At 35.6% G+C, this 14743-nt stretch overlaps 1 protein-coding gene across 2 annotated transcripts in view; it reads right to left on the bottom strand.

Moving 5' to 3' along the window:
• Positions 1-14743, bottom strand: part of SHPRH (SNF2 histone linker PHD RING helicase) — a 96119-nt gene that overhangs the window by 45497 nt on the left and 35879 nt on the right. For both annotated transcript variants that reach the window (XM_047101284.1, XM_047101285.1), the window contains exons 15-18: positions 6488-6576; positions 4320-4412; positions 1647-1754; positions 207-349 (exon numbers count right to left, since the gene is read on the bottom strand). In XM_047101284.1, the coding sequence (XP_046957240.1) occupies positions 207-349; positions 1647-1754; positions 4320-4412; positions 6488-6576 (433 nt within the window). The remainder of the gene's footprint in view (positions 1-206; positions 350-1646; positions 1755-4319; positions 4413-6487; positions 6577-14743) is intronic.

Raw genomic sequence — 14743 nt, 5'->3', positions numbered from 1 at the left:
AGATGAGTCATATATAGAAAACAGGTTTCCTTTTTCAGACTTATATCTAATGTTTTAGTTTGAAATCTACTCTTAACAATATGTAAAATCCAGATGTTCGTAACCACAGTATGTTCTGATATTTAATTGCACCTCTTAACATCAAATGATCTGAATATTTGGGGTCACTACTCATAAAGTTATTCTATTCTGTACTATTTCCTTACTTCTCTGACATAGAAAGCTTCCCAGTTTGTTGCTTGTAGTGGCTGGTTATTTCATTTCGCACTCGCTGAACAAGTTCCTCGTCAATAGAGAATTCTATTGCTCTGTGGATCACATTCAGCCACCAAGGAGAATTTGAATAAATCTGTAAAAAAGACAACAGCTGATCAATTCATGTTTTTTCAGTACTATGTTTTTGGTTTTAAAAAAAATTTTTTTTAACATTTATTTATTTTGGAAAGACAGAGACAGAGCACTAGTGGGGGAGGGGCAGAGAGAGAGAGCAAGAGCGAGAGAGACACAGAATCTGAAGCAGGCTCCAGGCTCTGAGCTGTTAGCACAGAGCCTGATGTGGGGCTTGCACCCACAAGCCATGAGATCATGACCTGAACCCAAGTCGGACGCTTAACTGACTGAGCCACCCAGGCATCCCATTACTATGTTTCTGTCACTGGGAAAGGTGCTGTGAAAAAAATCAAAGGAAACAACAGCATGCTACTTTCCAAGGAATTATAAGGAAATATATATAGACTGTATACTCTATATATAATGGGTGTGTACTACCTTTGCATACATAAAGAGAATACCCACCTGTCTCCTGACTACTGTGGATAAATGAGAATTTACTGTATATATACTTGTGTAACAAAGTTGTGCTAACAAAATACATTATCAAAATGAAAACTCAGTATTCACTGTATATATTTGAAAAGGTGGCAGGTCTCTTTCTCAGCATAATAAAGACATCCTGCTAATCCTCAACCAACTGAACTAGATTCTACTCCATAATACTCTGATAACTGGCAAAATTATATGCCTGAATACTAAATAATTAATGCACTAGGAAGAATAAAATGTGGAGTAACTGGTTAGAATAAAAAAGACTGTGTGTTCTGTGTAGCCTCCTCTTCAGGCTTGCTACTGATTTCATAAAAAAAAATTTAGAAATGACAAATGGCACGTGTTCCATAAGAAAAATACCCATGTTTCTAATGTTCTGACATCTTAAAAGAAAAGATTTTGTAAATATACACACTAAGATCAGAAGGAGGTGAGGCAAGTCTTTACTTTCTTGAAAAGACAACTTGTTATCTCACCAGATAAGAGAAAACCCATCAGAACTTAAAAAAAAAAATGAAAGAGAACAACTTCCAAATGGATGATTTATCTATGCATCTGCTCCCATCCAAGTATTAACCAGGCCCGACCCTGCTTAGCTTCCGAGATCAGACGAGATCGGGCGCGTTCAGGGTGGTATGGCCGTGGACTCTACGCATCTGCTCAATCAACAAACACTGCTAACAGCAAATATATGTTTATTATGGGATAGGCATCATCCTAGGTGCTAAGAATTCCAAGATGAGTAAGAAAGTTCAAGTTCTTCTCCAAAGCAAGACACAACCCGAAATGCTCAGGTATGGGGAGTCCTTCTGGGGACGCACCTTTCTCTGCAGCTCCCTCACGGTCTGCTGCACCGGCTGCACAGCTTGCTGTGCTTCTGCAACTTCCGTGTTACACTTGCTCATGTAATGCTCTCGCAGCTGTTTGGCCTGTGTTGAAACAGGAAACAAATATAAACTTTCATTCCAGGCCTAGAAAAGAATTCAGTATAATGCTGCAAGAACAATGTGGTTATTTTATATATGTAAAGTTACTTAACACAGTTTAAGCACAAAACTTCCAAGTATGCTGTCAAGGACATAAAAACCATGCTAGTAATTCCTAGGATATATATGAAAGAGATCACATCTACCTGTAAGTCACAAAATTTAAGAAATCCCAAGGTCTGCTTCCCAAATTTCTATCTAAGTTTTTAACCAGAAAAAAAAGCGGGGGTGGGGGGGGTGGGGGGGGAATGGGAAGAACAGTAGTAGTTCAAAATGAGACAAAACAACATTTTAGAATTTGTCTGACTTACTTATTTCAATTTCTTGGAATTACTTCAGCTGAGAAATAACACTTGAGAATATACAGTAACATAGGCGTTGTGGACTAAACTGTGTTCCCTCAAAAACCATACGGTGAAGCCTTAACCCCCAAATTGAAGATAGGGCCCTTTAAGGAGGTAATTAAATTAGTAAATGTAGTTAAATGAGATCATAAAGGTAGAGTCCTAATCCATTATGACTAGTGTCCTTAAGAAAAAAGAAAAAAAAAAAAAAAGGAGAGACATCAAAGATGCAAGCACACACAGGATATGTCATGTGAGGACACAAATGAAGGCAGCCATCTGCAAGCTGAGGAGAGGGGCCTCAGGAGAAACCACTGCTGCTGACACTTTGGTCTTGGACTCACAGCCTCCACAAGTGTGAGAAATAAATTCTTCTTGTTTAAGCCACCTAGCCTGTGGTATTTTGTTAAGGCAGCCCTAGCTGACTAATACAAAAGGATTTAAAAATTCTTCCCCTTTCAACTTTCCCAGGTAAGAAGGATCACATTACTTGCAAAGCAAAAGAAATACTGAAAACTTTTGTCCTTATTAATTCCCACTAGGAAACTTATACAGTTCTCTACTCTCTTCCATTTAACTGAAATATTTAACTGGTTCTTGAAACTATGAATAAAGAGAGGGGATCAAAGGTGATATGGGATAGTGGGAGGAAAACCAGAAAGACTACTGAACAGGAAATCCTAACGTTTCCACTTAGAAGTGGGTTGAGCCATGTGAAGTTGTCAACACTAGACCCTTGGACTTACAAAGATGGCAGTTTCATGAGGTTCAACTGAACAGATACATGTCTTTGGATTAGCCACTTCCCTGGGCTTCTGTTATTTCATTTGCAAGAGCTGGAGGTTGAAGTAGATAATTTCTTGGATCTGTGGCTTCACATTCTATAGGAGTCAGGCAAAACTGACACTATGGTCTCCTTGGAAATATATCTAGACAGTGCGATACACTTTTCTTCTTCCTTCTCTCATGATGCATTTTTCTTGTTCCTGTCACAACCTTCCAATTAATTTCTTCTTTTTTTTTTTTTTATTTATTTTTGGGACAGAGAGACAGAGCATGAACGGGGGAGGGTCAGAGACAGAGGGAGACACAGAATCGGAAACAGGCTCCAGGCTCCGAGCCATCAGCCCAGAGCCTGACGCGGGGCTCGAACTCACGGACCGCGAGATCGTGACCTGGCTGAAGTCGGACGCTTAACCGACTGCGCCACCCAGGCGCCCCCAATTAATTTCTGTTAAAATTCCTTGGCTATAATTATTTGATCATCATAGCTATCTACCAACAGACTCGATGGCCTCCCAGAGCTTCCTGTCGCTGAAGGCATTTAAGCAAAGAATTCCTGATGTATGTAAGGTGAGACGCCTGCACAGGGAAGAAGATTTCACTCCAAAATCTCCAACACTTAGATTGCCATCTAACATCAAGAAAGGCCTGTACACACTTCTACAATCTCACTTTGTATTTTAATTCAAATAAAAAAGGTCCCACTTACAGGTTCAATTCATTTCAAAAGTATCTACTACTCTTTTGATTTTAGCTTTGCTATCTCTGACTTTTAAAAAGGTAAAAATCCATGGGGCCACTAGCATATCAGGCTCATTAACAATTTACAGTGAAATAATTTGTACCATTCTTTCCAATGAAGCAAGACTCACTACAGAAGTAACTTCTTTGAGAGGACACAAGAAACACCACCGAAAGATTGAATTTATTTACGCCTAGGTAATACACAGAAAGGTGGAGGAAGTGCAAAGCTTTTTATTTTTACTAAACCACATCTTTTGCAGATCTGTCATGAGATCAACAAGGTCTTCCTTCCTTTCCTTCTTTCTTGCCTTTTTCTTTCCATGTGCTGCTGGCTACCAACAACCATATCTACAAAAGCAGTTACCATATAACTGCAAGTGGATTACAAGAGAAACAACATAATATGGAGTACTGCAAATGTCTACCATCCAAAATCTCTATGCAATTCTCTACCAACCGAGGCAAACTTTGGAACATAAAAGTAGCAGAAAAAAAATATCATTACTTTTATTTAGATGTGGTATGCCCTAGGAAATGTTAATGAGATGGATTATTAACATTACATGAGATGGATAAATGTTGAGATGGATAAAGTCTGAAAAAAATTCTTTTATAGACTGAATAAAAAATTAATTACCTCTTCTTCAAGTCTGCCATCTCGTAAGGTAGGAGGTATTCCTGGGTGCTTGGCTACCAACAATTCCATCAAGTTATGGGTAGCATGAAGTCTCTACAAACACACAAAGGCAGTAATTTTGAGAGCCAATGCAGTGGACTCTAAAGGGCAAATCCACTATTAATACACCATATAGATTACTAACACATTAAGATCAGATCACTGAAAACTTTTCCTCTAACGCAATTTGAGCACCAACTTCCTCAGAGAAAACCAAAATCAGTTTCATAGTAAAGGTCTTAATTCATAATGGCATAAATTTTCTTCATTTAAAAATATGCAGTCTTATGAAATGTATCTATGCATTTAGCAGGATGTCTGATACAGGTACATGTCTTCTATTATACGTGCATATGTCTACATATGGAACTACGTATGATTATGCCAAGTAAGTCCAGTAAAATAGAAAGGCTGACTGCGCAGACTTGACTCCTCTTCTGGGAAATGAGTCTGCATGAACCTACCAATTATATTATGATATTATCATAATGAAATCCATAGGAAAACACAGCTGTGACCTAGATCTGTTGAACTGAAGGGCTGGAAAGGGGAGAAGCTGGAGGTAAAGACTATTGGAAGAAGGAGAAAACTGTATCTTTTATCTCTGTATTCAGTATAAACCAGGCTTCTCACTATGATACTGAGTTTGCAGCTGGTTAAAGGCTCCCCCTGGAGTCATGCAAGGGCTGTGAGAAGAAATAAAGTGAAAGTAATTTCTATCTGTTAACTTGACTCTTTACTTGGGAAGACAGCTAAGGGCTAAAAAATTATCAGAAAGAGCCCTGGTAACATCTGACTTGGTGCCAGTGATTCGAGACTATAAAGGTTTATTGTGTCTGGCTACAGATTACAGGCCATGGTAGAGATCTTTGTAGAGTTCATCTCTGAAGAGTCACTTCAAATGTCTTAGGTCTTTTCAGCATGGCCACATGAATAATACAATCAGCAACACTATCCGATTTAGTACCAACAACAAACCTGTAAATAACATTACAGAAACAAAGTGGTAGCAACTCAGCTCCTCTTCTCTGTGTGTGTCTGTGGAAGAGGACTTCTACTGCTTCCTGAACAAGGTGGAGGAGTGGACTGGGAAGAATACCTCTTTCCACCCCCTTCCACATTTTATCCCAAGGGAGCAGAGTGGCTAATCTGACTGAATAGAGCAAAACATTCAGTGGGCCACGGTTTACCAGTAGATGGGATTATTAAGACCAAAAGGAAGAAACAGGCTGATTGATTACTCTTCACTCTTGAACCATCAGGCACACTGGACTTAACTGTCTTCTTGCCCACTTTTCTACTTTTATTTCCTTTATTCAGGAGCATGTTATCTTTGTATTTCTTCCTTCTTCCACGAGGCGAACACGTTTGCTTCTGACCCAAGGTCTGAATTCTATAATCCTTACCCATACAGAAGGCTTGTATTTAATTTTCTCCTCTTTCCCCCCAAACTCTTCCTAATACTCACTGAGGCACAGGTGAACATGTGGGTCCCAAGGTCTAGATTCTGAATGATAAAGAAATCCCATTAGGGGCTCAAATCTAAACTTACTAAGACTAATAAAAGTAGTCCTTATTTACCATTTAGCTAGAGAGCCTTGTCTATATGACCCACTGGACAGAACTAAGAAAGGGAAGAGATTCAAAATTTAAATAAATGTTGAAATTCAAATATTCAACTCTTCCTAAAAAACCTCTAAAAATTAAATCAGAAGATCAGTGGGAAGGTTTTATTACTAAGTTCCACTGCTTAGTTTACAGCATTTTTCTTCTTTCAGTCAAAACTATGCCACTGTGTTAACATTTATATGCAAAAGTGATAAACCTCACCCCGTTCTTTTAAGCACAAATACTTTAACCTGTTTTTCTAACGTAGGTTAGATTTATCTAGTCAGCCTTGTGCCAATAATGGCCTGAACGTACGGAATAGTAGTGATTTGCAAACTTTCATCTATCTACAAATCATGTTGAGTGCTTATTGTTGAAAGCACTGAATCCAAAACTTCATCCTCAGAGATTATGGCTCAGTCCATCCATTTTGTGACCCTTTATCTTCTTAAATATTCCGAAAAATTATTTTGTAAAAAACAAATGGATGATATACTTGAAATTGTTTAGTTTTTACTCACTTGGAGTGAATCGGTTTTGAGTTTTCCTTTGTGTTCCTCAGATGAACGCAACACTTCTCTGTACAGTTCTGCTGCCATGGCATACTCACCTGATGAATTAAGGTGATTTAAAGCACAAGAAAGTCATCTATTTCGCTCCCAATGTGATCTGGTTACCTAGTATCTGAGAAGATCTACTATAAAAATGTAACAATGATTAAAACTCACTACTTTTTAAAGAAAAGAAACTTCACTTAATATGCATGTCCCAATAAAAAAGCTGACGATAGCTGCTCTTGTTCACTCCATTGCAGAGAACACCAGATATATTTATGTTTTAAAATTATACTGAAAAACAAACTAAATTAACTTTCAATTTAGACAAATGATTTTCCTCTTACTAAAGTTAAAGGGTGCCAATTAGTAGTCATTTTGATGTTTGAAATTAAGGGTCAATTTATAAATATTCAAAACACTATGATCAACCTACACATAATTCTCAGATAAATCATATATTCTTCTTAATAGGTATTGTTCTTCTTGGTGGCCAAATGATTTGCAATGAAAAACCACATTTCCAAAACTTAGGGATTCTTTCCATTTCTGGTCACATGAATCTCAATCAGTCTGAAATTAATGATTTTTTAAATTATTATTCATAACTAGCAACTCACTCAAATAAAGTAACTTAAAAGTATCAAGTAAAGTACAGGCCCATGGGTCATATCTAACCCTCTGCATTTTTGTAGGGTACCGGAACTCAGTCATGCTCATTTGTTTATGTACAGTCCGTAGCAGCATAGCAGCGTTTGCATTACAACAGTAGAGCTGAGAGGTTGCAACAGACCTTCTGGCTCAAAGCCTAAAAGATTTTTTTTTATTAAATTTTTTTTAACGTTTATTTATTTTTCAGAGACAGAGAGGGACAGAGAATGAGCATGGGAGGGACACAGAGAGAGGGAGACACAGAATCCAAAGCAGGCTCCAGGCTCTAAACTGTCAGCACAGAGCCTGATGCGGGGCTTGAACCCAAGAACCGTGAGATCATGACTTGAGCCGAAGTCGGACGCTCAACTGACTGAGCCACCCAGATGTCCCTAGCCTAAAATATTTATTATCTGGTTCTCTCAGTAAGAATTTTCTGACGCTTCAATAAAAGGAGACAGGAAACATTTTAAATGACTTGAATAATAGAACTTATCCTATTTGCTGCCTGAGGAAAACCTCAAAACTGATTATTGAGAAATATAATTAAAATAAAAATCTAACAGGAAAATCACAAGATACAAAAAAAAAAGAAGAGGATTTTGCTTTTGTTTGCTGAGAAAACTTTTTTCATAATCATCACATACATTCTTTTCTTTTCACTTCAAACTAGTTTTATTAATATCATGGATTTAGGACTTTGTTCACAGCCACAGTAAGATATTTATATATATATATATAAATTATTATATATAAATACTACATTTATATTATATTTCATATTATATTTATATTATATATATAAATTATGTTGGTTCTCTTTTTGTTAAATCTGATTATATACATAAATATATATATTTATTATGATAAAATATTCCTAACATAAAACTTACCATATCAACCATTTTTAAGTATGCAGTTTAGTGGCATTAGGTACATTCACATTGTTGTGCAAGACATTTGCTTTTATACCATTGCTTTATATTTAGTTCTACAAGCTACCAAATACAAAGTTTTCTAAAGCATACATTTCACAGTATTTTACAGTCAATTTCTATTGACTTTGATAAAGGAGAATATTATTTTTGCAAAATTACTATCACATTATAATGTAGGAGTAACATTCAATTATCTTCACACAAGAAGCTCTCTCTTTTTAGTTTTGAAGATTCTTGTGAAGCTTTTCAAAAGACTGCAAAAGATTCTATTAGTATTTATACTATTATTTATAAAGAATAATTCACTTAACAATTCTTTCTTAATTACTATACTTTTTAAAGGTGGCTAGCCTATAATACAAGCAGTTGAATTTTAACTATTCACTATAATACTTTTTAAAATGTTCATTAAAAAAATATATGCTTTCGGGCGCCTGAGTGGCTCAGTCATTAAGTGTCTGCTCTTGGTTTCAGCTCGGGTCATGATCTCATGGTTCATGAGTTCAAGCCCCACAATGGGCTCTGTGCTGGCAGTGCGGAGCCTGGTTGGGATTCTCTCTCTCCCTCTCTCTCTCTCTGCCTCTCTCCTGCTCTGTCTCAAAATAAATAAACTTAAAAAAAAAATGCTTTCTAGGAAAGACCCAAAAATATGCACATTCAAGAAGTTATACAAGTTTAAACCAAATTTAGAAATACCCATTCTTTGCCACTTGATGGCACTAACCTTTCTAAGTAAACTAAATAGTACTGAATTTGATACTTGCCAAGCTAATTTTCTCCAAAAAATATGTCCAGAAAACATACTGTACAAAGTTGGAATAACACGTTTTTTAATAGCATGATCAGTGAGGGCCTTAGAATATGCATTGTATATCATACATATTTGTATATAATATAAGCAAATCCCTCAAATTTGGCAGTTAATTTCAGATTTCTTTTAGAAGTCAGATCTCCACTGTCTGATTTCTATATTGGAAAATATTAAATCTCTAAGTCAAATATGTAATGTTACCTCCAAAAATGGTTAATATACTACTATTAAGCAAAGAAACTACAAGTAGTAAATGTAATTACTAATTACAATGAAATTAAGAATGGACATAACCTTTATTAATGCACTTTCTGATAGGAATTTCTCTTAATCAACCAAGTTTTCATGCACAGAAAGACAAAGAACTCTAATGGGAATGCAGTCGAAGCTTTTTGAAAAGAGCAGTAAGACACCTCCCATTAGGCCTCAGCTTGGTATTTTGCCTCACAGCCCACTGCACACTGAGCCTTCCAGAGTGCTACATATAAGTGCTTAGAAACAATCAGATGAATCATTCCTTTTACAATCCTCTACCACACATAACTTCATAGCAGGGAAAAGAAGGTAATAAATCTGAAAAGGAAACTAGAAAAGAGGCCAAGGGAAGAAATCCATTCACTCTCTGAGCTTGAGTCATAAAAAAAAATAGAATAAAATGATGATTGCAGTTTTAGAATCAAGATGGGAAAACAAAATTTATTTTTATTATTGTGATAATCTGCAAGTAATATATTAGTGACTTTAGAAATCTTTGATGAAGAGCTTCAACTTACTGTAGATAGCATAATATTGAGGTCTAAAATGTCCATTTGATAAACAAGCAGACATAGTATAATAAAAAATTAATTTTTAGTCAAAAGATTCAGGGCAAATTCTCTGTCGTTTATTAGCCATAATCTTGAGAAACCACCTAAGCCTTCTGAATACCAGTTTTCTTACGTGAAATGGGAATAATACTTTAATCATTGGGCAATAATGAGGATAAAACAATATATACTTAAAGGTGTTAGGTATAATACAAAATGCTTATAGAAAATGATCATTTCTCAGATATGATGCTAGATTTTAAAGACTTGAAAATATTTTAAATAGTACATTGATTACTCACATATCTCTAAGAAGAGGCCTATGTATTTATCTGTGTCACTCAAGTATTCTGTAGATTTTAGTCACAATTATCCCACTCAAATAATTTGGGACTGTGACAGAATATTATTAGGTAGGACTAATTTCCCAATTTTTGCCTAATTACTTCTAAGCTGAAATAAAAGAAAGTTAAATTTTTTGAAAATTTTTTTTCTATTAAAAAGTCGTATGGTGACAGATGGTAGCTACACTTGTGATGGTCACAGCATAACATATAGAGCCGTCCTATTACTATGTTATACACCTGAAACTAATGTAACATTGTGTTTCAACTATGGTTCAATTAAAAAAAACAAAATAAAACAAAAACGCTGCCTGATACTCTTTCACTACGCATTTTAAAGGACTGATCGTTTAAGATTTTAGATCGATTCCAGAAAACTATAATCACAGGCACACTTAGTAATTGAGAGGGCAATGACAATGATGGTGATGATTAATAATTTGAGAAAATCCAGATTTGCAAACACTGCTAGCTAAATTAAGTATTTCTCAGGCAATGTCCTTGAGAGAAGATTTGTACATAAAGTTGCATGTACTATATTTGTACAATTTATAAGAAATATGTAATAATATCTTTTTCCTGTTATTAGTTATTGATAATAAAAATCTGCATATGAACAGGTTGAGAAGCGGTAAGAATCTGAGGTTACTTCATATTACCATGGTTACTAACACCACTCTTCATTTATGTTTCTATCGAGTTTCCAATGTACATCAACACTTCACATTAAGAATAATAATACTTCAAGAGGGGCTAAGTGAGTGGCACTATCTGTATTTTATTGATAAGGAAACGGAGATCCATAAACTTTGCACAATACACCTAAGTTCAGAGTGCAAAAACTATAGCAAGTAAGAAGGCCCATCTTTTTCACAGTTCTTGTCTAGAGCTACTTCTACTCATCTTCTGTGAGTCTTCTGAACTCTACGCAAGTATTCAGGACAAGAGACACTTTCTAGTGCTGGTTCTATTATGCTGAAAAACTAATAACCAAAGACAGACCACTCAGTTCAAAGAGGCTTAGAACATTTCCTTGTATTAGACAGAAACAAATTTCTCTGGGCAACTAATTTCTTTAACGTCTTATTAGGTAAACAAGAAAAATGGTAAAGTCTCTCCATGACTGTGTACCCAAAGAGACTAACCGATTAGCAATCTTTGTGGGAAGGTCAAAAGAATTGGAATTTATTCCAATATGCCTTTTTAATTCAAACAGTGAAGAGCTATATACATGACTTTTGTGAGGAAGGTAGAAATAAAGAAGCATTTACATATCTTGAATTATAAAAGTGCTTAAAACTATACCTGACCATTATGAAATACTTGTATGATTTTAAGAACTATATTCTACTTAGTTTTGGAGAGAATAAAATCAAATGATCTAAACCAAAGCTATAAGAGAGGTTTTAAAGGTAGTTTTGTAAAAAGGCACATTTACATCAGTAATTTTCTCATTACTTACAAGAAAGCTCTTAAACGTCATGGTATAAAAGCTATAAAACTATGCAATCTTATATTACAAATACAGTAACAGATTAATAACAATAGACTCTGTTGAACAGAATATTCAGTGATTCACTACAGGTGCAAAAAAATAACACTTTAGTTTAGATAGCCAGAAAAATTACCATAAAAATTTAGAATAAATTTCTCAAAGAATGAATGCTTCCAACACAAAGATAGAGGCACTGTGCTTAGCGCAAGTTTAGCAGAAAAGCTGGGGTCATGGAAATGAGGCTAGTGAGTAACTGAAATAGAATGCTGATTTTACAATTTTATATTCTCAAGAGCACTGTATGAATGAGAATTCCACTTGTTTCTACATCCTTGCCAACATGTGATCTGTTTAATTTAAGCCATCTTAATAAAGGCATACAGGGGTGTTCTTGTGGTTTGAATGTGCATATACCTAATGACTAATGATGATGAATATCTACCTTTTCGTATGTTTTATTTGGCATCTCTATATATTCACTGAAGTCTCTGTTCAAACATTTTGTCTATTTTCATTGGGCTGCTTTCTATTATTAGTTTTTAAGAGTTCTTTTCATATTCAGAATAGAAGTCCTTTCTCAGATATGTGATTTGCAAATATTTTCTCTATTCAATGCCTTATCTTTTCTTTCTTTCTTTTTCTTTCTTTCCTTTTTCTTTTTTTTAATCTTTACTTATTTTGATTTATTTTTGAGAGAGAGAGAGCAAGCACGGGGAAGGGGCAAAGAGAGGGACAGGGACAGATGATCCGAAGCAGATTCTATGCTGACAGCAAAGAGGCCAACGTGGGGCTCTAAATCAGGAACTGAATCATGAGATCATGACGTGAGCCAAAGTCAGTTGCTTAACCAACTGGGCTACCCAGGAGCCCCTATCTTTTTATTTTCTTTTTTCAACGTTTATTTATTTTTGGGACAGAGAGAGACAGAGCATGAACGGGGGAGGGGCAGAGAGAGAGGGAGACACAGAATCGGAAACAGACTCCAGGCTCTGAGCCATCAGCCCAGAGCCTGACGCGGGGCTTGAACTCACGGACCGCGAGATCGTGACCTGGCTGAAGTCGGACGCTTAACCGACTGCACCACCCAGGCGCCCCTATCTTTTTATTTTCTTAAGAATGCCTTTTGTGGGGTGCCTGGGTGGCTCTGTCCATTAAGTGTCCAACTTTGGCTAAGGTCATGATCTCATGGTTCATGGGTTCGAGCCCCGTGTCGGGCTCTGTGCTGACAGTCAGAGCCTGCAACCTACTTCAGATTCTGTCTCTGGCTCTGTCTCTAAAATAAATAAACATTAAAAAAAAATTTTTATATAAAAAAAAAGAATGCTTTTTGAGGAGTTGAGTTTATTAATTTTGATGATGATAAATATATCAATGTTTTCTTTTATGGATTGTGCTTTGGTGTCATCCCTCAATCTTTACCTAATCCCAAGTCATAATTTTTTTATCCTTTGTGTTTTTCTCTAAGTTTTATAGTTTGAATTTTTAATTTCAGTTTCATATCTTCTGTATCATGAACTGTTTATACAATGCAACGTTAAAGTTTTATTTTTTGAGTATGGATATCTAATTGTTCTAGCACCATTTACTGAAAATATTAACTTTTCTCCACTGAAATACCTTTGCATCTTTGTGGAAAAATCAAATGAACATAAATAAGTGGGACTATTTCTGGACTCTATTCTGGTCCATTGGTCTACTTGCCTATCTTCATGCCTATGTCACACTGTCTTGATTATTGTAGTTTTAAAATATGTCTTGACTCAGGTAGTATAAATCTTCAAACTTTTTTCTTTTCTAAAGTTGTTCTGGCTACGTGAATTTCAGAATCATCCTGTCACGTACTATAAAAGAGCCTGTTAAAATTTTGACTGGAAAATTCTGATTGCATTAACTATGTATCAATTTAGGATGAATTAGTCTTAACAATGAAGAGTTTTCTGATCCACAAACATGGTATAATTAGGTGTTCCTTAATTTCTCTCAGCAATGTTTGTAATTTTCAGTGTTTTCGTGACTTTTGTAAACATCTTACACATCTCTTTTCAAGGTGATGCTTAAGTACCTCATATTTTTTTGATACTACTATGAACAGTATCATCATAATTTCTAATTATTCATTCCTAGCATATAGGAATAAAATCAGTTTTTATATACTAATCTTGTATAACGCAACTTTGCAGAACTCACTTATTAGTTCTAGTAATTTTCCTACATGGATAATCATATTAGCAAATAAAGACAGTTTGATTTACTTTTCCTATTCAAACTGGTAACTTTTATTTCTTTTGTCTTGCAGCACTGGAGAGAATTCAGGTAATGTGTTGAACAGAAATGGTGATGGGACATTCTTGACTTGCTCATGATCTTAGAAAACATTCAGTTTTCAACCTTTAAGTATAACATTAGCTATAGATTTTTCAGAGATGCCTTTTAACAAAGTGAGAAAGTTAGCTTTGATTTCTAGGTTGCAGAAAGTTTTTTTTCAGGAATGGATGTTGGATTTTATCAAATTCTTTTCCTACATTTACTGAGAGGCTCACAAAGTTTTTCCTTCTCAGTTAATTTCGTGAATCATGTTAATTTTTTTAAATTTAATTTTTAATTTTTAAAATTTTACATCCAAATTAATTAGCATATAGTGAAACAATGATTTCAGGAGATTCCTTAATGCCCCTTACCCACTGAGCCCATCCCCCTCCCACAATCCCTCCAGTAACCCTCAGTTTGTTCTCCATGTTTATGAGTCTCTTCTGTTTTGCCCCCCTCCCTGTTTTTATTTTTGTCTCCCTTCCCTTATGTTCATCTGTTTTGTCTCTTAAAGTCCTCATATGAGTAAAGTCATGATTTTTGTCTTTCTCTAATTTCACTTAGCGTAATACCCTCCAGTTCTATCCACGTAGTTGCAAATGGCAAGATTTCATTCCTTTTGATTGCTGAGTAATACTCCATTGTATAGATATACCACATCTTCTTTATCTGTTCATCCATGGATGGACATTTGGGCTCCTTCCATACTTTGGCTATTGATAGTGCTGCAATAAACATGGGGGTGCATGTGTCCCTATGAAACAGCACACCTGTACCCCATGGATAAATGCCTAGCAGTGCAATTGCTGGGTCATAGGGTAGTTCTATTTTTAGATTTTTGAGGAACCTCCATACTGTTTTCCAGAGTGGC

This window comes from Lynx rufus, unplaced genomic scaffold (genome assembly GCF_022079265.1).
Source record: "Lynx rufus isolate CCGP_SWC_20201006 ecotype Redwood Valley unplaced genomic scaffold, mLynRuf1.p SCAF_6, whole genome shotgun sequence".
Classification (NCBI taxonomy): Eukaryota; Metazoa; Chordata; class Mammalia; order Carnivora; family Felidae; genus Lynx; species Lynx rufus.
The sequence above is the reverse complement of the archived record's forward strand: the minus strand, read 5'-3'. Positions and strand labels throughout refer to the sequence as shown.